The 24252-nt window shown below is 61.4% G+C and overlaps 7 protein-coding genes across 7 annotated transcripts; 3 read left to right on the top strand and 4 right to left on the bottom strand.

The window, feature by feature from the left end:
• Positions 1–508: 508 nt before the first annotated feature.
• DCS_07449 (protein family UPF0592) lies at positions 509–5206 on the top strand (the record flags this gene model as incomplete). The annotated part of the gene is made up of 3 exons (XM_040804734.1): positions 509–1104; positions 1245–4034; positions 4093–5206. The coding sequence occupies 3 exons, from the start codon at positions 509–511 to the stop codon at positions 5204–5206; spliced, it is 4500 nt and encodes a 1499-aa protein (XP_040654838.1).
• Positions 5207–5509: 303 nt separating this feature from the next.
• On the bottom strand, positions 5510–6214 carry DCS_07448 (uncharacterized protein; the record flags this gene model as incomplete). The annotated part of the gene is made up of 1 exon (XM_040804733.1): positions 5510–6214. One exon carries the CDS (start codon positions 6212–6214, stop codon positions 5510–5512), a length of 705 nt encoding a protein of 234 aa, XP_040654837.1.
• A 1665-nt stretch (positions 6215–7879) lies between these two features.
• On the top strand, positions 7880–11037 carry DCS_07447 (C6 finger domain protein; the record flags this gene model as incomplete). The annotated part of the gene is made up of 5 exons (XM_040804732.1): positions 7880–7939; positions 8066–8731; positions 8793–9685; positions 10244–10250; positions 10573–11037. The coding sequence occupies 5 exons, from the start codon at positions 7880–7882 to the stop codon at positions 11035–11037; spliced, it is 2091 nt and encodes a 696-aa protein (XP_040654836.1).
• A 345-nt stretch (positions 11038–11382) lies between these two features.
• Positions 11383–13981, bottom strand: DCS_07446 (Endopolyphosphatase; the record flags this gene model as incomplete). The annotated part of the gene is made up of 2 exons (XM_040804731.1): positions 11383–13475; positions 13624–13981. 2 exons carry the CDS (start codon positions 13979–13981, stop codon positions 11383–11385), a joined length of 2451 nt encoding a protein of 816 aa, XP_040654835.1.
• A 2974-nt stretch (positions 13982–16955) lies between these two features.
• DCS_07445 (glycine cleavage system T protein) lies at positions 16956–18284 on the bottom strand (the record flags this gene model as incomplete). The annotated part of the gene is made up of 1 exon (XM_040804730.1): positions 16956–18284. The coding sequence occupies one exon, from the start codon at positions 18282–18284 to the stop codon at positions 16956–16958; it is 1329 nt and encodes a 442-aa protein (XP_040654834.1).
• Positions 18285–19163: 879 nt separating this feature from the next.
• DCS_07444 (vacuolar ATP synthase subunit H) lies at positions 19164–20858 on the bottom strand (the record flags this gene model as incomplete). Its single annotated transcript, XM_040804729.1, has 3 exons — positions 19164–19773; positions 19846–20371; positions 20411–20858. The coding sequence occupies 3 exons, from the start codon at positions 20856–20858 to the stop codon at positions 19164–19166; spliced, it is 1584 nt and encodes a 527-aa protein (XP_040654833.1).
• Positions 20859–23142: 2284 nt separating this feature from the next.
• On the top strand, positions 23143–24213 carry DCS_07443 (uncharacterized protein; the record flags this gene model as incomplete). The annotated part of the gene is made up of 1 exon (XM_040804728.1): positions 23143–24213. One exon carries the CDS (start codon positions 23143–23145, stop codon positions 24211–24213), a length of 1071 nt encoding a protein of 356 aa, XP_040654832.1.
• Between the last annotated feature and the right edge of the window lie 39 nt (positions 24214–24252).

Genomic DNA, 24252 nt, shown 5'->3' with positions numbered 1-24252 from the left:
ATTGAAGGGGAAGGGTCCTAGGCGTCTGCCCCCCATGAGGCCGTATGTTCCACCATGCCACCGCACGACCGGCGCCGAGGACGTCTGCTGCTGCCGTCAGGTATTACCTACCTAGTACTAAGTATTACCTCCAGATGGGACAAGGTCGTGGCGGCAATGCTGGGTCTCCAGCACGGTGCGCAGTGTACGTACACGTACCCCTCCACGTATCTGTAAAAAACCAGGTACAGAGTACTAGTCGTCGGTGCTAGCTGCTCGTGCGTGCAGCATGTATGCGCTACTTGCCGTCCGTACACGAACTTGCACTGTACCGCGAGTGCGTGCTAGAGGTGCTAGTACGAACCAAACAATGCTGCTATTTTACGACATGGGCCATTAACTCGCCGCATGAAAGTCTCAAGTCACTCGTTAACCCTCCTGCTTCATGCAGAAAAAAAAACTCCCGCCCCAAATCCTCATCGCTCCCCTGCATCTGCTTTGCCATCTCCCTGGCTGACTCGCCTCCCTGATGAACACGGCGTCTCAATCTCCGGCAACCCGATCGACGCCCGCCCGATTTTCTCTCGCCGTACGGACGCGAGCCCGCATCACTGTCACCGACGGCTGTTCCTGTAAAGGGCCCGCTTCCTCCCCCCCCCCCAGCCTGCCCACCGTGACCGATTCGTTCGTTCGTCAGAGTGGAGGCATCCAATATCCAATCGACGCCAGTGACCGACCACCGAGGACCACCCCCGGCGACCACCACCGCCAACCACCAGGGCCAGCGCTCACGGCATTTACTATATTCCTCAACCCCGGCCCCAACTTTGTCCTCGACCTCGACCTCATCCTCATCCCAGTTCCAGCCCAACCCCTCCTCATCCTCCTCCTCCTCCTCCTCCTCCCTCTCCACTCCTCCTCCTCCCCCTCCTTGTCCTCCTCCTCGATCCCATCCTCCATACCATCCTCGCCCACGTACGGGATTGCATGCTCGCCTCCCTCGTCCTCGACCCTGGACGCACCTGCCGCGCGTCCATTCATTCCGTTCCGCCTCACGCTGCTTTCTCGTGCTGCCGTGCCCCGCTGTCGAGCAGAGACGAGGCGGGGAAGGGAAACGTGCAAATGGTGAATTGATTGCTTCCACGCCTCGATCCGTCGCACGGAAGAGGAACGGTCGAACGGAACTCGAACCTCTCACCGACGGCCCCCTGCAGCGGCTTGTGCAGCGACCGACCTGGTTGGCCTTGCTTGCTTGCTCCCATGAGCCACGCGGCGACGACAACCATGGCCCCGGCCGCGGGCCTCTACTCCAAGTCCTTGGCGAGGTCGCAGTCGAGTCCCGATCTGTTCTCCTTGCCGTCCTTTGACTTCGGCTTCGACGCCGACTCCTCGACCGCTGCCGCTCCCGCACCCGAGGCCCAGGAGAAGATTGACTGCAAGGGTTGGACTGACCTCATCGAGTTTGACGTTCCCTCCTTCAACGCCGACTTTCAACTCGACACGTCGGCGTTTGCCAAATCCGACCTGGCTCGCTCGACATCCGCCACCGAGCCTCACCCCGCACCGGTGCTCCGGTCGACGACTCGAAAGGACAAGGTGCCCGAGACGCCGCTGCAGCGGAAGGGTACCCTCTCGCGGTCCAAGACGGCTTCGCTCATCAACCTGCAACGATCATGGTTCCGCTCGAGCCCCAAGTCGTCCAACACGTCGGGATCCGAGGGGCGTCGGAAGGCATCGCCGCTGTCCGAGATGGAGACCAGCGATTCCCCGAGCGAGTCGCCGCCCCCGGCGCGTGGCACGCCCACCTCGTCCACTTTCGCCAGCATCTCGAGGTGGCCTTCCTGGGCCACCTCATCCCGGTCGCCGTCGCCGAAGGGAGCGGTGGAGCAAGCCAGTAAGCCGTTGGCGACGGCTGCCACCACGCGCCACGCCAAAGCGGCGCCCAAACGTCTGCAGCTCGTCACAGACATGGACCTGCAGAAAACTGACAGCCCTCTCACCCCCGTTTCTGCGAAGCCGCCGCCCGTCCCCAAGGCGGTGACCCGCCCGGCCGTGTATTTTGCCAAGTCGAAGCAGGGTGGTCCGCCCACCCCGGCGACCATGGCCATGGATGGGTTCCGTTGCGACACCAGCTGCGCCTCACCGTCGACCAGCATAGGACACCGCGACTCCAACGACGAGAAGGTCGCTGGTGACGAGACCGGTGACGAGACGGGCGACGAAACCGGCGTCGGCGACGAGCACTCGGACGACGACTTGAGCTTCCGAACGAGCGACGAGTCGAGCGACAAGCCGAGCGATGAGACGAGCGACAAGACGAGCGACAAGACGAGCGACAAGTCGAGCGACAAGTCGAGCGCGTCGCGGTCATCCTGCAGCGACGGTAGCACAAGCACGCCAATCACCGATGACTCGTCGGTCGAGATGCCACCTCATTTGCCGGATCCCCTCTGGTCGGCCTTCAAGTCTCTCGAGGTGGACGTCAAGGGGTTTGCTTCCAAGCAGACATCTCAACGTGTCCACCTGGTCAAGAATGCCTTGCTTCCGTTCTTGCGCACCACAGCGGATCACAGTTCGAACTTCGACTTGTGTCTCGAGCACGTCGATCGAAGGGCGACCGCGATGAACAGATGGTGGAGTGCCATTCTCGACCTCCTCGACGACCAAGGCCTTCACGCCGTCGCCGGCATCGACCGGCCCATCCTTCTCGAGGCCGCCACGCTGCTCATGATGCGATCGGAATGGCGCCAGGCGACGTCGTACTTTCAACCGCTCGAACTCCGCTCCCCTCTGGAGCGCGTCAGGCCGAGACGGTGGACCAGCACCTCGGCCTCGACCCAAACGTCGCACGAGTCGGCCTTCCTGGCCGAGTCGGCCGAGCACAACGTGCGGACCATGTTTGTCACCAACCTCGTGAAGCAGATGGGCTACGTCGTGAGCACCATGTCGATGCGCCACGCTCCCCTCAGCCTCGTCAACTTTGCCGGCAAGACGTGCGCCTACGCCTTCTTCTTCGCCCCGAGCGTCGCCGACATCCTCGTTCGCCTGTGGGGTATCACCCCGGAGCTCATCCGACGGACCGCCGACGAGTTTGGACTCCCGCGCAAGTCCTCAGGCGAAAGCGAGGACATCACCGCCCTCTTCCCCCCGACCCTGGGCCAGTTCGGTTGGAGATCGGCGGGCGCGACGTGGGAGATGCTGAAGCAGGTGCCCAAGCTGTCCCTGCTCGTCGCCAGGATCTCCTGGACGGGGCCTTGGGTGCAGCGGTGGAAGGGCCGGGACACCGATCTCTTCTTCATCTTCTGCAAGTACTACCACGTCCTCGCCAACCAGTTCATACCCTCCGGCCTGCCCCTGACCGAGGTGGCGAGATCGCCGACCTTTGTCCTCGTCCACGCCCACCTGCTCTCCACCTTTGACGCGACGATTCATCGGCAGACGGCCATGGAGAACGCCTACGGAGCGCCGTTGATCGACTCGATCCAGGGGGCCGACACCTCGGCCATGGCCATGGCCATGACCCTTCCGCCGACCAACCTGATGAAGGGTATGGCCGAGAATCGGCTGATCGTGCTGCTGCGGGACGCCCTCACCGACGACGCATCCCAGATGACGTACGCCCGCCACACCATCGCCCAGGCCTTTGCCGCCCTGATGAGAGGGGCGACGTGCAAGACGTCGCAGTTCAACAGCGCCGCCTGCTTCACGCTGTGCGATTTTCTCGAGGAGGCCGTCATGATTTACCACGACTTTGAGTCGCGGGACCTGTCGGTGCGGTACATCGACTGGACCTTCTGGCTCGATGTTTGCCGGCGGATCATGAGCTCCCTGAACACCATGTCCGAGGTTCGGATCCTCTCCTTCCTCTACACCACCTGGGATGCCCTCACCAAGGACCCTCGGCGGAAAGAGGCCCTCTGCCTGAGCTGGCTTCTCACCGAGGAGACGTTCGATGCCTTCTTCAACAACTGGTGCCCCATGGTTCGCGCTTACTACCAGCGCCTGCTCTGCTGGAGGATCTGCCGCGACGACGGCAGCGCCACAGAGGTCGACGTGTACGTTGGCGGAGATGGGCCCCGGTACTGAATCGCGATGTGCTGACCGGAACTGCAGGAAAATCATGGCCGTGGCGGCAACGCGACTGAGGACCGCCTGGTCGCATTGTCTCTTCTTGAAACGAAGCGCCGAGGAAGCGGGACGGGTCCCGCCGTCGACGGTCCCCACCTGTCCCGTCCCCGGGAAGAGGTTCATCATCATTCGACAGGAAGTGAACACGCCGGTGCCGGGGCCTCTCATGGGCTTCGACACGTTTGCCAGGATCATCAAGGAGTCTCCGTCGTCGAAGGAGCTTCCGGAGCCGAGTAGCGTCACCGCCAGGGGCGACTCGAAGAAGCGGTGGTCGCTGCTGGGCAAGGTCCTCTCGATGACGGGCGGCGCCAGCGCCGAGCAGACGGTGGTGCCGGACGCAGCCGGCAAAGGCCCGTTTGCCGGGACGCAGACCTTTGGCGCCCGGCACGAGGTCGCCGAGACGCCGACGCGCGGCTTCTCGCCTCTCACCCTCCTGGGCTCGATGAAATCCGGCACAAGGTCGGTCGAGTCCGACTCGGCCTGCTCGTCGCCCGTGTTCGACGAGCAAAAATACGTCTTCAAGTTCGTCCTGGGTTGGCACCAGTCGCAGACGCAAGCTGGCGGTCTTGACCTCCGGCGGCCCAGGCTTCCGGCTCCTGCGCACTCGCAGGTCGGGGCCAGGGCTCGGATGGCGAGCGAGATGTGGCCGTTGTCCGACGACGCCGACGACGCGGCAGCCGGCGGCAGCTCTCAGCAGCAAGCGTCGAGCGAGTGCCGGAGGAGCTCGGTGAACACGTCGGTTGAGCTGTGGCTCCGAGGCACGCCGACGCCGGTGGTGGCGCTCGAGCACGAGAGCCGGAGCGTGGCGACGGCGGGTGCCGACGACGGCCCCGCAGGAGAGACGCCGTTCGTTTCGACGGAGGCGCCGACGCAGGACGGACCGGACGGCCGGCGAGAGTCGTTGACAAAGGCCGCCAAGCCGGTCGGGGTTTACGCCAGGAATGCCGTCTACCTGGGTCGAGCACTTGGAGAGTGGGCCCAGGTCGTGCACGAGTGCAACGGCTTCATCGACCGGCGGCACAACGAAGGCGTATCCCAACTTGGCGACGTCGAAGTGCCCCAGATGGGCGTCGAAGGCCTACGCAAGGCGGCCGGCTGACGCGCAGCTTGGCTTGGCCGAGGACGAAAAACGGGCGGCTTGGAGTGATTTTGGAAAGCGCAACATATTACTTGGCATCTGATCTGGGAAGCGCGAATCATTGTTGACCCTACGGGGCACTGTATCCTTATGCTGTACGATATAGCAAACTGTATCGTTTCTGGTTGGGTGTTGACGAAATTCCCCAAGAGAGTTTGGACTTGGACTGCATTCCACATGTGCGCACCCGTTCCGTTCCGCTCCCACCAGTTGATGCGACGACGTGAAGGAGCAGCGGGACCCATGATGCGCCGGCTCGGCAGGTCAACGCAGAGCAGCTCTCAATTCCGCCATGTAGGACTGCAGCATGGGCTTCAAGATTTCGACCCTCTCCAGCACGGCGGGGCGGTAGAGGTCGGCGCGGTCCGGGTAGTAAGTCTCGAACTGCGGCTTTCCGTCGGCGATGTGGATGAAGTGGCGCTTGCTGCGGGTATATATATGCACGTCCGGGTCGATCTCCCAGGCGCGGTCGAGGGTTCCGACGCGGAGGTAGACGACGAGGGGACCGGCGTCGACGTAGTGGCTCCAGAGACCGGCGCGGCAGACGGGGCAGCGGACGATGGTCTGGCCGATGCCGGACTCGGAAGGGATGGTGACTCGGAGGAGGGCGGCGTCGGCTTCGTCCTTGGACTCTCGCGGCACGTCCGACGAAGTGAGGCAAGAAGGAGGACGATGCTCGTCGTGCGGCGTGGCGGCGGCGGCGCGAGTGAGAGTGGCAAAGCCGTGCTGGAGGCTCGCGGCCGGTTCGGGTTCGGCGACGATTCTCTTCGGGGCTGGGCCGTCGTGGACGGTGATGGCGGTGGCCTCGACGATGGCATTTATGGCGAAGGCGGTGCCGAGCTGGCGCTGGCAGGCGGTGCAGTGGCAGCAGTGGACGAGCAGAGGAGGCTGGTCAAGCTGGTAGCGGACATGGCCGCAAGGACAGCCGCCGTGCAAGGGGAAGAGTTCTGTTTTGAGGGCGTAGGCCATTCTTGTTCTTGTTCTCCCTCCTTCAGCGCGCGTGCTCGTTTGCACAATAGGCAGAGGGGGACTTGGGAATGAGAGACGAGTGTGCGTGGCTCTTGCTCACCGATCTTTCTGCTGGCGGAGATGTCTATACGGGGGTGAATGAGGCTGGAAGAGGTACGGTTGTCTGAGGGTGGAGGAGGAGGGAGAGGTTGTTCTAGAAAGCGACGGCCAATACTATGTGATGTTGCACTCCGTACGAAGCATCACTTGTCTACGGTACGTACGATGTATTATCTGGACACAGCACGTGTGCGTGCAAGCATTACTTATTACTTGTGTTGCTGTAAGCACAAGTTCAATACGAGAACCACAGGTGGTGCACTTAGGTAAGCAGACAGAAAAGCGGGGTTCAAGCTGACCACTGAGGAAAGAGGGCATGGCCGAATTGGGAAAGCGAGCTGGTACGCATTGGGGTCTTGGCGGTAGCAAGTGACGCACCTAGTACTTGTTTGTACTGTAATTGTACAAGTACTCCGTACTGTGTGTGCATGTACTTGCATTACTATGCATGTACATGTACTTACTCCGCTTGCACTTGCTCCGTACTATCAGCTTGTGCTTGTAATTGCTCCTACCCAGTTAGAGTGCACACATCCTACGATGTTAGGTATTACTTCTACACACATTCATGTTCAGGTAGGTAAGCAAGTAATACAGTGCGAGGATGGGGAACTTCGTGCGCACCGATCCATGCACTCTGCACTCCGCACAAGCAAAAACATGGCCTGCGGCTTAGCCTCATGCTCACTCCGTGCTCGATTGACACGTCATCCCCTGCCGAGCCACAGGTTCCTCGTCGGGGACAATTTTTTTACCTTCTCGGCATAGGGCACACAGGCTTGAACGGGCGATATTCCTTGCTCCTTGCTCCGTTGAAGCTCGCTGTACAAATATAGGGGGGGGGGGTTGCCTCGTCTGCCTTTGTCCGCACCAATCGCTCCTCGGGTCTACCAATACAGAGCCTGGTCCGGCAGCAAGAAAGCCAGGATTAATGAGCGAATCATGGCGATGTCTCGTACTCGCACTCGTACTCCATACTCGTATACAGCGCTGGCATGTTTACACGTAGCACCTACTTACTGCAGAGCATGCTGGCCTCACTTTTTTGAGATGTGACACTCAGCACCTACCTGGTATAGTACTGCATCTTGGTACGTACCGTGCAGCATGCATGTGCATGTACTGTACGGAGTACGCGGTGCTAATAGTGCGAACTGCACTACTTGGTACCAGTACAGACTACTGCACGCACGAGTACCGCAGTTGGAGGTACCAGCACCTGCCGGGCACTGCGCCGTTAACCCTCCCCTGCGCCGCAATCCGCCATCCACATCTGGTGGCTTGGAACTTACGACAGAACCAACAGAGCAATAGTACCATCACTATCAGTATATACACCTACTCCGTACTAATAGTATACATACTACTACAGGCACATACTTAAGGATTACTCCTACGTCACCACACCTTTTTCACCGTCTCACCTCTTTTTCTTCCTTCCCCCCCTTCTCTTCGTCTCCCGCGGCGGGCACCGACTAATAGCAAGCCGCATGCTCGCGCACGAGTCCTCTCCTCTGCCATCTCCGCGAGACAGGTCCCAATTGCCGCCGGCATTCTCTTCCGGCGATGCCAAACACCGGCAAGCCCAGCAAGGATTGCCATCTGTGCCGTAAGCGGCGTGTCAAGGTGCGTCCTTGCCTCTTGGTCCGACGATGATGCCGATGCCGATGCCGATGCCTGCGTGCTGCAATACGTGCACGGGCGAGGGCGACTGAGTGCATGCGAGGTTGACGGCCGCCATCTCTCCTCCAGTGCGACCTTGGGCGCCCCGGCTGCCTGAGATGCATCAAGTACGGCGTCGACTGCCCCGGGTACCGCGACCAGGCCGAGCTCGTCTTCCGCAACGCTTCCGCCGCGACGGTCCAGAAGCGCAAGAAGCGGGCGGAGCCGCACAGTGCTAGCGAACCGACCTCCTCCGCATGCTCCCTCTGGGACGGCGACGACGGCGACGAGCCGGCGGCAGCCTCGTCGACGACGGCGTCCGGGGTCAGCACGGCCCGCTCCTCGCTCCTAGTCCTCCCCAGGGTCATGAGCGAGCATTGGACGGCCCACTCGGTCTCCATCCTGCTCAACGTGTACGAGAACCTCGACTTCCTGAGCAACACGTACCGCGCGAATCCCCGTGACGGCCCGCTCGTCTGGGCCGCCCACCTCTTCTCCCGCACCTACGTCACGAACATACGGTACCCGACGGCCGTCGGACGAGACTCGGAGGAGGAGACGCGACGCGAGCTGGGCGTCTACCTCGGGAGGACCCTTCGCTACGTCGCGGCGGCCATTGGCGACGAGCAGGGCGCATTCCGCGACGACGTGCTCGCGACGGTCTGGATCCTCGCCAACTACGAGGCAAGCACCGTCCGGTTTGCGCACGTGCACGTGGACGCCGACGCTGACGCGCGCCGTGCTAGCTGCTCGTCGGTTCACTCGGCCGCATGGAGCTCACGAGCTCCTGGCACCTACACACGAGGGGCCTCTACAGCATGCTCAAGGCGAGGGGAAGCAAACCCTTGCTCACGACGGCCGGCCGCGTCGCCTTTTGGCCTTGCTATCACATGGTGGTTTGTCGACCCTCCTGCCGAGAGAAGACGGACGTCGGCCCGTTCTGACGGCGAAGCAGCAAACGCAAGCGCTCGTGACCAACACCGAATGCCCGCCCGAATCGGCCGAGTGGCTCGGCACCATCCGCGAGGCGCTGTCGGCCGGCGAGGGCTTCATGCTGCACATATCCATCTTCATCGTCAAGTGCGCCCGCGTCCAGTCGCGCATTGTGCAGATTCTCTGCGCACGCGACCTTGCCGCGGCCGAGGACGAGTACGGTGCGCTGATGGCCGAGATGGAGGGCGCCGAGCGGCTGCTCGCCCGGTCCATGGCCGAGACGACCGGCTACATGGACGAGCTGGACGGCTTCATGCGCAACTTTTACTTCGCCGCCGTCGTCAAGGGCTACTACTACGTCCTGCTGCTTGTCCATTTTCTCGCCCACCACGTCGCCGGCTCCGTCACGCCGGCCGAGCTCAAGGCGAAGCGGGCCGTCTGCCTGAGCAGAACGCGCATGGCGGCGCAGGAGATCATCGACAGCGTCCCGAGAATGTTTGGGCCGACGGCGTCCGGAAAGGGAAGAGGCAGCCGGCCGGACTCGCCCAAGGTGGTGTTTGACGCCCTCATGATGGTCTGGCCGCTGACGGCTTGCTACGTCGTGCCGTCGACGCTGCCTCGGCAAAAGGCCGACGCCGAAGCGGCACTCTTCTTCATCGGCCACGAGATTGGCGTGCGGCAAGCGCTGAACAGGGTTCCGGCCGTCGTGCCGCCAACGCCGGCAGAGGCCGTGGCCGTGACCGATGCGGTAGGCAAGTTGACGGTGGACGACGTTTGGTGAGTCTGTTGCTCGGTGTGCATCACGCCGAGACGAAGACGAGAAGTTCGAGCCTGTGGCTGGGAATGACGACATGACGAAAGGGTGATGACGGGCCCAGACGCCACTCGGCCGGCCAATCGCCGAGCAGGAGTCTAACGACGATTGGCCCACTTCGTGAGGGCGCTGTGGAGAGGACGGCCAGCTGCACGAGCGCATGTATAGACACCTCAGTATATGCTCGCGCAGATAGTCATTCTTTGTACCTGTACATGCGCGGCATCCGTGCTGTGGCCATGCTCTTGCACAGGAGGTCATTTTACAAGTGCTCCGTGCAAGTACACTTGCATGTACATGTACTTACGGAGTACGGAGTACTACGCACAGTACAGTGTACAAGTACTTACCTCAACGAGTGACGAAATAGGGCAGGCTAATACGGAGCACTTGTACGGAGTACTCCGTACCTTCATGTACCTCCTCCCTCCTGCACCAGTTTGGAAGCACCATGAGCCCATGTTACTGGCCGGTACCCTCCGGGTACCCCCGTATCTATGAATGTACCATGTTTGCGATAGTCTGCGGGTATGTGCACTCTAGATTCGTTTGACTGTACTCGAGATTCGTTTGACGGTACTTCCATGTACTGTCTAGTACTTATCACAAACAGCTGCCTGTACAACACTTGACGACCACGAGGGCGAGATTGGCGGCGTTCAGTGCAGTAAGTCGGCCAGGGTAAGGGTTGGTTACATCCTGGTCACGCCAGACAGGGTACCACGTTGCTTTGCTGAAACGCCTGCTTTGAATACCGTCATTAGAGCTCGAGGCCGTTTGGTGTGAAAATTCTGGGCAAGCAGGGCATCCTAAGCTTGCTTGCAGTGACATAATATAATATTTCTACCAGCCGCCATTCCCATGCTTGCCTCGCCTTCTCAATTCATCCTCTTCACTTCTTCGCACTCAACCAAACCTTGCCTCAATTCATTCTCTTCGCTTCTTCGCACTCGACCAAAACATCCCATCATCTCCTCCAGCGCTTGAATCGCCGCTTCTAACCACGGCCTTCGCATCCGTCACCACCATCACCACCACCACCACCACCGACACCTCCCTGCCCGCTCCAATGGCCAGCTCCGCGCCCACCCACCACCTGCAGGCAGCAGTGGCTGTGTTCGCCCCTGTCCGGCCAACCTTCAACTCGCGTCGCACATCCGATCGCCTCCGTGAGGGCGCCGGCCTCTACTTGCCGCCGCAGTTCCGCACCAACGCCCACCTCAGCAAGGGCCACACCTCCGTCTTCAAGGAGGTTGGTCTCGACGAGGTCGCTTCCTCGCGTGAAACTTCCCTCGACGAAGACTGCAGAGCCTAGAGGGAGCGGGCGGCCACGAACATCTCCCCGCCTGCCCTACACCTCGGCACAAAATCAACTGCCGACCGGCGCATCGATGGGTGGTTGGCAGCACTGGACCTATACCATAGCGCAAGTGTCTACTTCTGTTGCATAAGCAAAGCGCCGTTGTGGAAGCGAAACGAATATCAAGATCATATAGATGAAATAATAGACATAGACAAAACAATAGAATATACTACACCTCCAAGACGGTGCATCATGGAACTCGTAGAGACTGCGGCAACACGCCAGACGCCTTCGCATGCAGAACACAACCGCACGCACCAGATATGCCCATGCACAAGCCGGTCATTCCGCCTTCCATCACCTTCTCATCACCTCCAGATCCTCGCGGGGCACCGTCCTGACAAAGGCGTGGTCGAGAAAGTGCAGCCAGGTCCTGTTGCGCTCTCGCTGCCGGCGCTTCCTCCCCTTCCTGCCCTTTGTGCTGGCGTCGAAACGACCGCCGTCGACTTGGTCGTCGCCCTCCTCGTCCTCGTCCTCCTTCTCGTCCTCCTCCTGCGCCCGCTCGTCGTCATCGTCGCCGTCAAAGTCGACATCGCCGTCACCGCTGCCTCCCGCCGATGACCACTCGTTCCTCTTCCTCCTGCCCATGCGATAGGCCAGGTTGAGATAGCTCCGAACGGTGAGGTCCTTGAGCTGGAAGATGGCGTCGTCAAAGGTGCTGTACTCGACCTCGTAGCGAAACGCGCGTGGCTTCGGCACCGGTCGCTCGGGCCTCTCGTCCGAGTTGCCGCCACGCCTCTTCGAGGACGCGTCCATGTCGTCGCCGGCCTCGTCGTTGTTGATGTAGGTGATGTTGGCAAAGTACTGCACGTACCCCGTCAGCGTGAAGGGCTGCGGGTAGTGGGCGGGCCCGGGAAGCGAGGCTGCGGGGGGGTCCTCGGGCACCACGAGGTCCTCGTCCTCGCCGCTCTTCTCCCGCCTGCCACCCTTCCTCCGCTTGCGCGTCCCGTCGGCGGGCGCCTGCCGCTTGAGCTCCTCGTGGAAGGCGGCCGCGTCGTCGTCGGCGGCCGCGGCGGCCATGGCGTCCTGCCAGACCGTCGCCTCGTTCAAGCCCGTCACGTTGTACTCGTACACCCGAAGGGTCGGGAAGTAGTTGGGCACGACGCTGGGGCAGACGAGGGACAGCTGGTATCGCTCGCCGTAGAGGCCGCCGATCTTGTCGTACTTGTTCTTGCCCTTCTTCTTTCCCCCCTTCTTCTTCTTCTTCTTCCTGCTCTTTCTGCCCTTCCTGTTCTTCTTCCCCGACGTACGGTCGGTGCCGTCGTCCTCTCCGCCGTTCTTGTCGTCGCCGTCGTCATCGAGAAGCTCCATGACGGAGCCGGGCAGGTTGGACCACGCGGCGCGCAGGTCCTCGAGGTAGTCGCCCTTGGAGAGGAGGGAAAGGGCGTCGTCATCGTCGTCGTCGTCGTCATCGTCGTCGTCGGCGCCGGCGCCGTCGCCGTGCGGCTTCATGGCCGGGCCGGGCAGGTCGCCCCACTCGTCGCGCAGGTCCTGGAGGTAGTCGCCCTTGGAGAGGAGGGAGATGGAATCGTGCTTCGGCGGGCGGCGTTGGCCGGCGACGGTGGCGAGGTCGATGTTGCGCGTGTCGGCGAGCAGGAAGTGGTCGATGTTCATGTGGCCGAAGAGCGAGGCGGTGACGACGTCGCGGTACTGGTGCAGCCAGAGGTGGTAGCGCTGCCAGCACGTCTCGTCCCAGTTCTGCTTGCTGTCGGTCCGCGCGGGCGGGACGTGGCCCATGAGGATGGCCTTCATGCCCTTGTCGCGGAGGCGCTGCAGCTGGACGCCCAGCCACTCCATTAGCTTGTAGCCCGGCTCGGCGGGGTCGGCGCAGCCGTCGACGGCGGCGTTGCGGTCGAAGAAGAACATGGTGTTGAGGCTCAGAACGGCGAGGCGGTCGGGTACGACGTCGACGGCGAACCAGCCGCCGAAGGCGAAGAGGTGGCGCTGCTCTTCGGGGATGAAGCGTCTCCAGATGTCGCCGTAGGCCTGGAACCACTTGTTGGGGCCGGGCCGCATGATGTTGTGGGGCAGAAAGTCATTGTTGCCAAAGGTCGGCACGACGGGCACCGACAGCCTGCCGGAGCCGTCGGCGACGAAGGTCTCGACGAACTTGTCGGCGATGGCGCGGTTCGAGGCGAGCACCTGAGCCTCGTGGCGCGGGTGACGTTCGTCGCTGTCGTGGCGGGCCGAGTCGCCGGTCCAGATGACGAAGTCGATTTGGTCCCGGATGTTGGCCTCGATCCAGGCAAAGGTGGCGTTGACGAGGGAGTAGGGCGAGTCGCAGTCGGACCTTGCGGTGCCGTAGGTACCGGCGATGCCGTTGCCGCGGTGGCAGGCGATGTCCTCGTCGGTGGAGGAGTGCACCTTGTAGAGATCATCGGGATGAAAGTCTGGCGCAATCCATCAGCAGCTGGACACGCGAGCCGGCGGCGAGATGGACCGAGGGGAGGGGGCGTCGAGCGTTTGCGCGAGGGTCAAGGGGCAGGTAGGGAACGGCGAGAAGGAAGGGGAGAGGAGGGGGGATTTGCTCGGGCTCACCGGTAATGTGCAGGAAGCGACCGTGAAGCCGGCGCTGGGGGGGCGCCGGCGGGGCACCAGCTTGGGCTCGGGATTCGTCCTCGGCCGCAGCTGGTGCATGGAGAGGCCATTGCTGCAGCGGTGCCTGCTGGCGCCTATCTCGATCTGCCCGTACCCTCGGCGGCGCGGCGTCTTCCTTGCGCTGCGGCGGTTGCGGTTGCACTGCAGGCGAAGGATGCGCTGCAGGTGCGGGTGCGGGTGCGGATGCGGGTGCAGGACCAGCCGCAACGGCGGTAATGGATGCTGCGACAGCAGAGCCGCTGCCCAAGGCCAAGGCCAGCAGCAGTGACAGTCCCTTCCTGCCACGACGGCGCGCCATGTCGAGTCGTGTCAATCGGTGGCCGTCCTTCTCCTGCTCGATTGCAGGTGCGCGTTCCGTCGAGAGGACTTGAATCGAGTCCGGATCCGGTAAGTGAGGGGGGGGGGGAGGGACGAGGTTTCGGGAGAGGGACGAGGGACGAGAATCGACGAGCGGTCGGCGACGAATGAGTGAATACCCGCGCTCGTGCTCGCGCTCGTGCTCGAGTGCAACCCTCTCTGCCAGTTCGTTTGTTGGTCGCGCGAGGCGAGAGTGAAGAAATCAATGAGAGCGAAAGGACACGCGCATCGCTCGTGGGCCCAAAACAGGGGTTCGTCCCGTCGTACCTTCTGCGCGCGTCATGCGGCCGCCGACCGGCAGTTGCTCCTGCACTTTTTAGTGTTCCTGCTAAAATATAGCCTGCGTTCTAGGAGCTCCTTCCTCCTGCGCTTCGTACTGCTGCTGGTGGGGAGCAGGTGCGGGCGAATGTGCCGGCAGCTGCGATGGAGCGGAATGGACCCCCTGAACCCCTGAAGTTCCGAAAGGCCAGAGGTGAGGGGAGAGGAGAGGAGGTGTGAGGGGAGGCAGTGGACTTTGAAGCCAATGGATTCCTTCACCGTTCCATGAATGACGAGGATGATCATGGAATGATGATCAGCACCATCGTCTGCGTGCATGTGCCATCCGATGTATTGCAATCATGCAGCCCGCCTCCCCGGAAATGGAGCGACAAAAAAACACCAATCAATCCGATGGGTACCGTACTGTAGTTGCTGCGCCGCACCGCTGCTGGCTGAACAAACCGCGAGGGGAGATGGTGCACTTTGTGCCGTCGAGGAGAGTCGTGCATCCGTATATATTTACTTCTGCACATCTGCCATGCCAATCTGCTCCGTCACTGACAACTCTCCTCTCGCGCCTGCTGCCTGCTGCGCATGCGGTCATGTGTTTTCTTGCACCTTTTCCTGTCCGACTTGCCCCATTCGGCGCGAGCGAACGCTATTCTCTTGCTGAACTGGATGCTCTCCCACGCAGCCCCCCCCCCCCTTTCCAGGCCCAGCCTCCAAGCCCCCAAAGCTCCCGACACCCCCGAAGCTCGCAAATGCCTCGCTCCAGCTCCCAAGCGGTGCCGTCCTATCTATGGGAGGCGGCCAATGTCGAGCCTAAAGGCGACGCATCACGACGAGGCGAAGAGATTCCATCAAGATTGCACACGAAAACCATGCACCCAACCAACGACACCTGCCCCGTACGGAGAAACAGGTAGTCATCGACACTCCGGCAGCCAATCTCCAGCCGACAGCGGCCGCACGTGCGAACATCGAGACGGCCTGCGGCCCCCAACCCTGCCCCTATTTGCCCATGTCACGATGCATGCCGGCACGAGACGACGGCCGCTGATGCAATCTTCCGCCGAACCTCCGCAGCCGTGCGGGCCGAGCACCGTACCGCCGGCCTCCTCAGCTGACGCAGATGCACCTCGGCCAGCCGCGCGGCCACATGACGGAGGCACCGATCGCATCGCATCGCAACACGCCAACTAGTACGGTGTACGTACGTGTACGGGTACGCATACGCTTGCCGGCCATCCTTGCCCCTCGTCGTCTTTCCCTCCCTCGCCTCCCGCCGGCTGAACTGGGAACGGCGATGAAGGAAGTTACGGGATCTCGCTCGGCCGGCATCGTGCCCGAGTCGGAGCTCCGTCCCGTCCCTCCACCGCTTGCCCACGACCCGGCCGTCTCGTTTGGACGGCACGGCTGGGAGGGGGAACCCATCCGCTGCGTGATGCCTCCACCTGCATCATGGGGACCTTGTCATTGGATTCGTAGAAAGAGACATGGAGAACGTGTCAAGGTATGTCAAGGTACATGCAAGTGCACACGTACGGTGTACGGCACATGTAGGTACAGCAAGTACTTTGCTGCTTCGCATCTGACCCCGGCGTACGGAGTAGATGACGAGTAATCATCACTCGTGCCTGTAGAGAATTGTCAAGTCTGTATGTGAATGCATCGAGTTGTACGGAGTATGAATGCACTCGCCAATCTACGTAGACTTGCAAGTACAGATGAAGTACTCCGTACACTAACTACTATGTATGCAGTACAGTACAGTACAGTACTTGTAGTGTACTTGCTGTGTGCGTGGTCGCCCAAGTTTTCCCATGTTCCACTGCGCGTCCTGGCCCGTCACCAATGATCAGATTCGTTACCTACTATTACTCCGTAATTAAGTAGGTACTACTGGTGGGTCCCGTCACGTCAACTCCTGCTCGTAGGGGGTCCACTGTAATACAACCGAATAGTCACGGTCACTGGCGCTGTATTACATGTAAGCGCAAGTACTGTGTGGTACTTACTTACGTGCGCGCACACTTGTACTCGTACAGTACAAGTTACACCTACGGAGTACAGTAAGTAAGTAGGTATAAGTACGTGGGCAAGTACTTTTACTCCGTACTCCGTACTATTACTGTAATTAATCACTTGCAGAGTACAGTAATTACAGTACAGTGCCTGCAGACGTACCCACCTATTTGTACCTCTGCCGAAATTTCCCTCGCAACTTTTTCTCCTCTCCCTTTCATCACGCAGCACCGACCTCATCAATCCGACTCTTCTTCTCGGCATAGAACCGTCGCCGTTCGAGGCTCGCCGCATGCAAGACCGACACTGCCGCTGTTTGAGGGAGGCTGTATGCATTTTACACCACCGCCTCCTATGGTTATATACGGCTACATTTCGTCCCGCCCAACAACCATCCGCGTTCGAACGGTTCCTTTTGCCTCGGCGCATGTGCCTTGCTTGCCTGCTTTGAAGACGACGGCTTGCTGGACGACGCCATGGCGCCTTCGACGTAGCATAAAGACTTGGCAGCCTTCCCCTTCAGCTCGCACGCCGTTGTCGTGGTGAAAAGCACCCACCAAGCGCGCGTACTTGCGCCTCCGTCGCCATGCCCATGGGGCCGTCTGTCCCGTGATGCAAAGCAATGTCCCTCACGCCTCGCTCTTGTGGTACCGCGTCGGCGTAAAGGGCATCTTCGTCACGACGGCCTTCCTCTGACGCCCTCGCACGACAACGTCGAGCTCGGTGCCCGCCTTGTGCAGCCCATCCTTGACGTAGCCCATGGCGATGTTCTTGCCGAGCGTCGGGCTCGGCACGCCGCTCGTGATGGTGCCGACCTTCTGGCCGTCCTTGTGCACCTCGGCGCCCTCGCGAGCGGGAGCGCCCTCGACGACGAGGCCGACGCGCCTCCGCTCGACGCCCCGACCGCCCTTGCTCTTGGGCGTCAGCTGGGCGGCGATGACGTCGGCGCCGTGGAAGCCGCCGCTCTTGCGGCGGTCCTGGGGGATGATCCAGCTCAGGCCGGCCTCGACGGGCGTCGTCGTGTCGTCGAGGTCGTGGCCGTAGAGGCACATGCCTGCCTCGAGCCGCAGCGAGTCGCGGGCGCCGAGGCCGGCGAGCTGCAGGCGGGCGGGGCCGGCGGCCTCGAGGAGGGCCTCGACGGCCGGCGTCGTCGTCTCGAGGGCGGGGTAGAGCTTGCCGTTAAAGGACAGCTCGAAGCCGTCCTCGCCGGTGTAGCCGCCGCGGCTGACGAGGACCGGGTGCGTCTCGGATCCGTCGGCGAGCTTCAGCTTGGCCCAGACGGCGTTTCCAAAGTAGAGGCCGTCGAGGTCGACGTCCGAGGCCAGCACCTCGCTGAGCACCTCGGCCGCTTGCGGGCCCTGCAGGGCGACGAGGCCGGAGCCGTCGAGCCGGGTCCACTCGACGCCGCCGCCAAACTTGCCGAGCTCCTCGTCGAGGTACTTGGTGTCCTTGTCGAGGCAGGCACCGTTGGTGACGACGTAGTACTCGTCCTCGCCGATGCGCGTGACGACGGAATCGTCGACGATGCCACCCGTCTCGGGCCACAGGAACGTCGTCAGCTTGCTCTGCATGCCGCCCATGGTGCTCCAGGCTGACGGCGTGACCCTCTCGAGGAAGGCGGCGGCGTCCTTGCCCTTGAAGATGTGCTGCACCATGTGGCTGACGTCAAAGAGCGAGCCGTGCTTGCGCGTGAAGTGGTGCGACTCGGCGAGGGAGGCGCCCGCGTACTGGACGGGCATGCTGTGGCCGGCGAACGGTACCATCTTGCCGCCCTTGGCCACGTGCAGCTCGTACAGCGGCGTCTTCTTGAGCTCGCCGCCTGCGGCGTCCGAGGCGAATCGGACCTTGGTCTGCGCCCTGCCGAGCCTCGGGACGGCGTGGCCGGAGGAGCGAAAGGGGAGGGTGGCCGGCCCTCGCGGCGCCGCCCGGACGGCTGCTGACACGATGCTGCTTCTCATCTCGCCGTCGGTTCCTGCGTCGGTCGGCCTCGGGCGGGTGGTTGGTGCGGCTCGAGGATCAGTCGACGGGATCAACTACCACTGCGCTGATTGATCGATCGGCGGAGACGAGGGAGGGAGGGAGGATGGGGACGTGGTGGCGAGGGCGAAGGTTGGGGGGGAAGAGGGATGGGATGGGAGAAAAGGTAACGATGGGCAGGCCGCGGGAGGAGGGACGGCAGAGGGTTTCTTCAGTGCACCGCCTTGGACTCACCGGCGATGTCGAGCTTCTGGCGGTCGGTTGAATGCTCACTCGATCGAGGAGGAGCACTTGTGGGGCTTTTTCGGTAATCCGCGGCCGAATTAGCGTCTTGGGCGCTCCGATATCGAAGCGCGCTATCCACCGAAACGACTGTCGATTCCATGCCGAAGTTACCAAGTATACTTGGTTAGTCTACTTGTACTTTCTGCACTCCGTTCCCCACGGAGTGCGTAAGTATGAGTACATGCTCACTATGAGCAGGTACTTACTCCGCACTCGCTTGTAATCACTGCACTGTCCTTACTTGCTTAAACCTGCAAATGTACTGTATGATAATTCCGTCCCCGTCCTGTCAACCACTATCCATCTCGTGCAACTGTCGTCCTCCAGTCGTTCTGCCCTGGCCAACAGACAATCACGAGTAGGCTACGAGATGGAAGACCATTTCGAAAATTGCTTGCAAGTATGGAGTACGCCCAGGCCCACGAAAGTGTGTGCGCACCACCCGTCAAGGTGTCCAAGTGACAGCCTACCCTGTACTCGAGGACAACATCGATGGTGCCGTGTGCGCTCGCGTCGTGGTGGCATGTACCGGCCGCTCGGGCTGCAAAGAATCAAAATGGTGATTGGAGCTACTTCTACTCGAAGCTGTACTTGAGCCACCCGCCGAGCGCCCGCAGGCTCTCCCACCGGACGTTCTCGTCGTCCGACTGCATCAGCTGCATGACCATCCTCTTCAGGCCAATCTTCTCCAACTGGTACCGCTTCTCCGGCACCTCGGTGACGAGGCAGCCAATGTCGTTGCAGGCAATGGCCAGCACCTGCTTGTCGTTGTCCCACGGCTGCTGCATGATGTGGGCGAGCTTGCGGGGGATCTCGCCGTTCTCAAACTCGAGGATCTTGCGCGCGTTCTCGGCCCAAAACACCTGGCTCCGATGCGGCGGCGACCAGCGGAGGTGGCCGGCCTGGACCTCGGCGACGTACTCGTCAAAGGTCGTCTTCGTCTTGGTGTACTCGTCCAGCAGCTCCTTCAAGGCCTCGAGGTCCTCGAGAAGGTCGGCGTCCGTCAGGTGGCGGCTCGAGAGATTGTCGAGCAGCGCGGGCAGGCGGGCGAGGACGGCCGTCGGCAGCAGCGATCGCTGGTTCTTCTCCAGCAGGTTGTACAGCGTCGACACGAGCAGCCGCGTCGTCTTCTCCTTGGGCGACAGGCGCAGCAGATGGGTGTAGAGCAGCACAATGTCGTACTCGCTGTCGGCATCCGTCGTCAGTCACGCTCGCCGCTCTTCGTCGCACGGGGGCAGGGGTGTGGTGTGGACGAACTCGTTCAGGTCGTCGCCAATGTCCTCGGCCTCGAAGCTCATCTGCCAGATGACGAGCAGGACGTGGTAGAGCAGCTGCAGGCCGACGCCGCCGCCGAGGGAGCCTTCGAAGCCGCCGCCGCGAAGGTTGGCGGTGCCGCTCCAGAGGCTGGCGGCCGAGTTGCCTTCAGCGCCGATGCCGGCGGCCGCCTGGAGGATGGCGACGAGGGGTGTGACGGTCTCGCTGCGCTGCTTCCAAAAATGGTCGCGCGAGACGTGGCCGAAGAGCAGGGCCGAGTACTCTTGGACGGCAATGTCTTGTAGCCCCGCGTCGGTGCTCTTGGCGAGGCCGGACAGGTAGGTGAGGATGACGGGAAGGGCCCGCAGCGTCGAGCCGGACTCGTCTCGCGAGACGGTCATGAGGGTTATGAGGGCATGCGAGGTGAGCAAGGGGATGGGATCCTCGGTCGTGTTGGAGCGCAGCAGCGGCAAGAAATGTTGATAGGCATCCGACGTTTCGAGAAGCGACGAAGCAAGGGACGGGACGGCTAGCGCCGAGGAAGAAACAGGTCAGCACTCGACGTCACCATCATATAAACGCCGAGGATGGACGGGGGAGAGGATGGCGAGGGAGGCGAGGGAGGCGAGGACGGGTTTGGCATCCGGTCTCGCCGGGACCGCCTCCCCTTGCTCCCGTGCGTCCCCGGAGCGGGCCGGAGAGGAGCGTAGCGTACCGTCGAGCAGGTCGGCCAGCAGAACTAGGGTGTACTGGACGACGTTGGCGTGCTTTCCCGCCGTCTCCAAGACGCTGGGCTGGCCGGGGCCACCGCCGACGAATAGGCGCCGGTATCCATCGACGTCCTTCTCGACAATCTGAACGCGCTGCTCGAGCTTCTTGGCCTTGTCGACGGCACGGATCTTGGCGTACTGCTCGTCCGTCAGGGTGCCCGCTCTGACGGCACCGTCCCAAGGGATCGGCCGTTGGCGGATGTTGCTCTGCAGCGAGGCCAGGTAGGTCGGCGGGTCGAGCGACATTGCGGCTGCGCACGACGGCAGCGGGTCGTCGAACGGACCGAGCGAGGATGTGCGGAGGGGGGCGGGGGGGCGGGGGGGATGACGGTGAGGAAAGCCGAATCTGCCGCTGCTGTTGCTGCTGCGCTTGCTGCTGCGACTGATGGTAGGGAGGTGTTTTGGGTGAGGTGAGGTCAAGGATGATGCAAGCATTGAGCGTCACAGCCCAAGCTAGCACGAATGAACCAAGTACGGAGTGCCACTACGAAGATTGGCTTGGCCAGACAGAGCTGGCTGGTAGATACTTGGGTACCTAGGTACCTAGAGGTACTCCGTACAGTACCTTGATTCAAGTACTCCGTACCATTGTCCGACGATGTGTCGTGGCGTGCGTGCTCTGTCCTTTCGTGCCACAAAGTATTTACTCCGTACTCTGCTCGTACTCCGTATCCCTGATAATTGAATGACCATATTTCACACGGATATGACTTGGCGTCTACAGTCCATGGACAAGGACAAGAATTCATCGAGAGGACAACAATGACGGATTGACAACTCAGCAAGGTACCTCTTAGGCGCATGGAGTACTTACAGAGTACCCCAATTCGAGAACTCGGCGCACATACTATTATATACTTACTTACAGTATGTAAGTACAGAGTAAGTACTTACGATTGAGCCATTTACCCGAGGCAATGCCGGCGGGGCACCCACGACCTCCAACCAGCATCGGATTGTATGGGTGTACAAGTGCTCGCTCCATACCTAGTAATACTTAGTACTTAGGTTCTTAGTACTCAAAGCACATGTACTCCGTACTACGATGGGTAATACTACCTACAGTTATACTAGGTAGGTTAATAGTTACGGTAGATACAACTTGGTAGGGACGAATAGGCACGATGCGTCCAGAACTCAGATGGGGATTTCCACTGGGACGCTCACTAGTTCGCGCTACTGTAGGTGTACAGAAGCGTTCATGTACAGTACTGCACTTACATGCACATGTACATACTACATGTACGTCTACGTCTTCATGTACAGGGTGTCCTGCGTACCCAGTACCCAAGTACATGTACCGATGCACTGCACTTTGGTAGAATGGGGACCGCTGCTTGCTGGCTCGGGTTGCCGGGCCACCCCCAGGATCCACTACGCTGGACCCCTGTTGCTGGCCACCTCAGGGCTCCTCTAAGCCTGCAGACGTCCATCAATATCTGCACTGACGAGTAATACCGTACGGAATAGCAGTGCTTGTGCTTGTAAGTAGGTGTATGCACTGTAGGTGTCATGTATAACAAGCGCAACGATGAGCAGGAAATGTGCGCCAATCATGCGATTGAAGTCGATCGACCCTTTGATGGCGACCGGACGCTGGCCAACCCACCTCGCTAGCCTCGGGAAGCTTTGTTTACATGAGCGTGAACCCTACGCTTCACCAATGAATATCGCCGAGTGTCCCCTGCTACCGTCTTCCTCTCGAATGACGGCGGTAGAGTCCCTTACTCGCGCACCTTGGAATAGGCATCATGGCACCCGGGAAAGCACTAGGGCCGGAAAACATCAACACGCAGCTAGCTTGACATGCGTTTAGTCGAGCTCGTCTGATTTCGCCATCTGCTTTCACGTCACCGTTGCCCAAATGCTGGACCGGCCGAGTGAGAACGAAGAAGGAGGCCGATGAAAGGACGAGAGATGGCTCTCGCGCCAACCCGCAGAGTGCATGTAGGCATGCTTTCGTCGGAACCTGTTCCGTGCAAGACGTTGCCGATGCCGACCGAAAAAGTCTTGCTGAAATGGAGGGGCTGGGGTTCGTGTTCGTAGCCGAGTGTTGTCCCGTCATCGGAGGAGGTTGGGGGGGGAATCCTGCCCCGGCCAGCAGCGTTGCAGCTGCAGCAACGACAGGTAGCTTGCGTAAAAATGGTTCACCCTCATGCAGCCCCGTGACTTCCTACCATCGTGCATCTGAACACAAACCCGTTTTTTTTCTTTTCCGCCTCTCTCCAACCGTCACCTCTCCCTGCAAGACGCCGCCAGACGCCGCCAGACGCTGCGAGACGCTGCATGGAAGCATCATACGACTTAACTACCTGCTTCAAACCATTGCACTCCATCGCTCGGCGAAGCGGTCAACCTGGATCCGAACCATCGTCGATCGGGCCGGGGTGCTGATCCGCCTGTGCCTCCCGTCTCCTCCCGCATTCCAAGCCGACGACCACCTCGTGGCGCGAGAGTGGCGACCAAACGGGCAACGGGGAGCTGGGCCGACGGAGAACATCTCCCGTCCGTCACGATTCGGCCGCGCGCCATGCGGCGACCTCGTCCCGCCTTCCTCACCCTCGCCCTCGCCGCTCTCGTCTCGGCATCGCCATACCCAAGAAGCGAGTGGTACGATGCCGGCTTCTCCCTGCTCGTCCGTCGCGGATGCTCCGCCTACTGCGGCGCCGACAGTCAGTTCTGCTGCAACGCCAACGAGGTCTGCACGACGCTCGCGAACAATGTGGCCACCTGCGTCGGCGCCGGCTACGGTCCCTACACCACCACCTGGACCGAGACGAGGACCTTTACGAGCACCTACATGACAAACTGGAACCCCGCGCCGCTGCCCACGGCCGGCGTCGACTGCGTGCCCCAGGGTGCCGAGCAGGAGGCCTGCGGCTCCATCTGCTGCGCCGGATGGCAAACCTGCGCCTTCAAGGGCCAGTGCTCCATCCGACCTGGCTACGCCGAACCCAGCGCCGTCATAGTCACCCACGACGGCCAGATTGCCACCCGCTACTCGGCCCCCTTTCGCGTCACCGGCACCACCACCGTCATCGGGAGAGGTCCCAGCACGGCGACGGCGACGAGCACCGGCGACGGCACCGCCGTTGGTGCCGACGGCGGCAGCAATCGCCGAGCTCTCAGCCCAGGTGCCATCGCCGGCATCGTCATCGGCACCCTCGCCGGCATCGGCCTTTTGCTCCTGCTCTGCTTCTGCTGCGTCGCTCGAGGCCTCTGGAACGCCCTCTTCGGCGGCGCCGACAAGAAGGAGGAGAGGCGGGAGCGCGTCGAGGTGACCGAGGAGCGGTACTCGCGCCACGGAAGCCGCGTGCCCTCGGCCTACTCGCGTAGGGACCGTCACAGCGGCTGGGTCGGCAGTAGCAGCCGTCCTTCGTCCGCGGGCTACCGCCGGGAGAAGAAATCCGACGGCAAGTGGTGGCTTGGCCTCGCCGGCGTCGCCGCCACGCTCCTCGCCCTCCTGAATCTCAAGTCGGACAAGAAGAAGCCTGCTCGGAAGGACATGTCCTCGCGCTACAGCGACTCGTACCTCTCCTACACCGACGTTACCAGTCCCAGTAAGTCCTCGCCCACGATCCAGCGAACCGTGCAAGCCTGATTCTGACGGACAATCACAGCGGCGAGCTCCAGCTCTGAC

Source organism: Drechmeria coniospora, chromosome 03 (genome assembly GCF_001625195.1).
Source record: "Drechmeria coniospora strain ARSEF 6962 chromosome 03, whole genome shotgun sequence".
Lineage (NCBI taxonomy): Eukaryota > Fungi > Ascomycota > Sordariomycetes > Hypocreales > Ophiocordycipitaceae > Drechmeria > Drechmeria coniospora.
The sequence above is the reverse complement of the archived record's forward strand: the minus strand, read 5'-3'. Positions and strand labels throughout refer to the sequence as shown.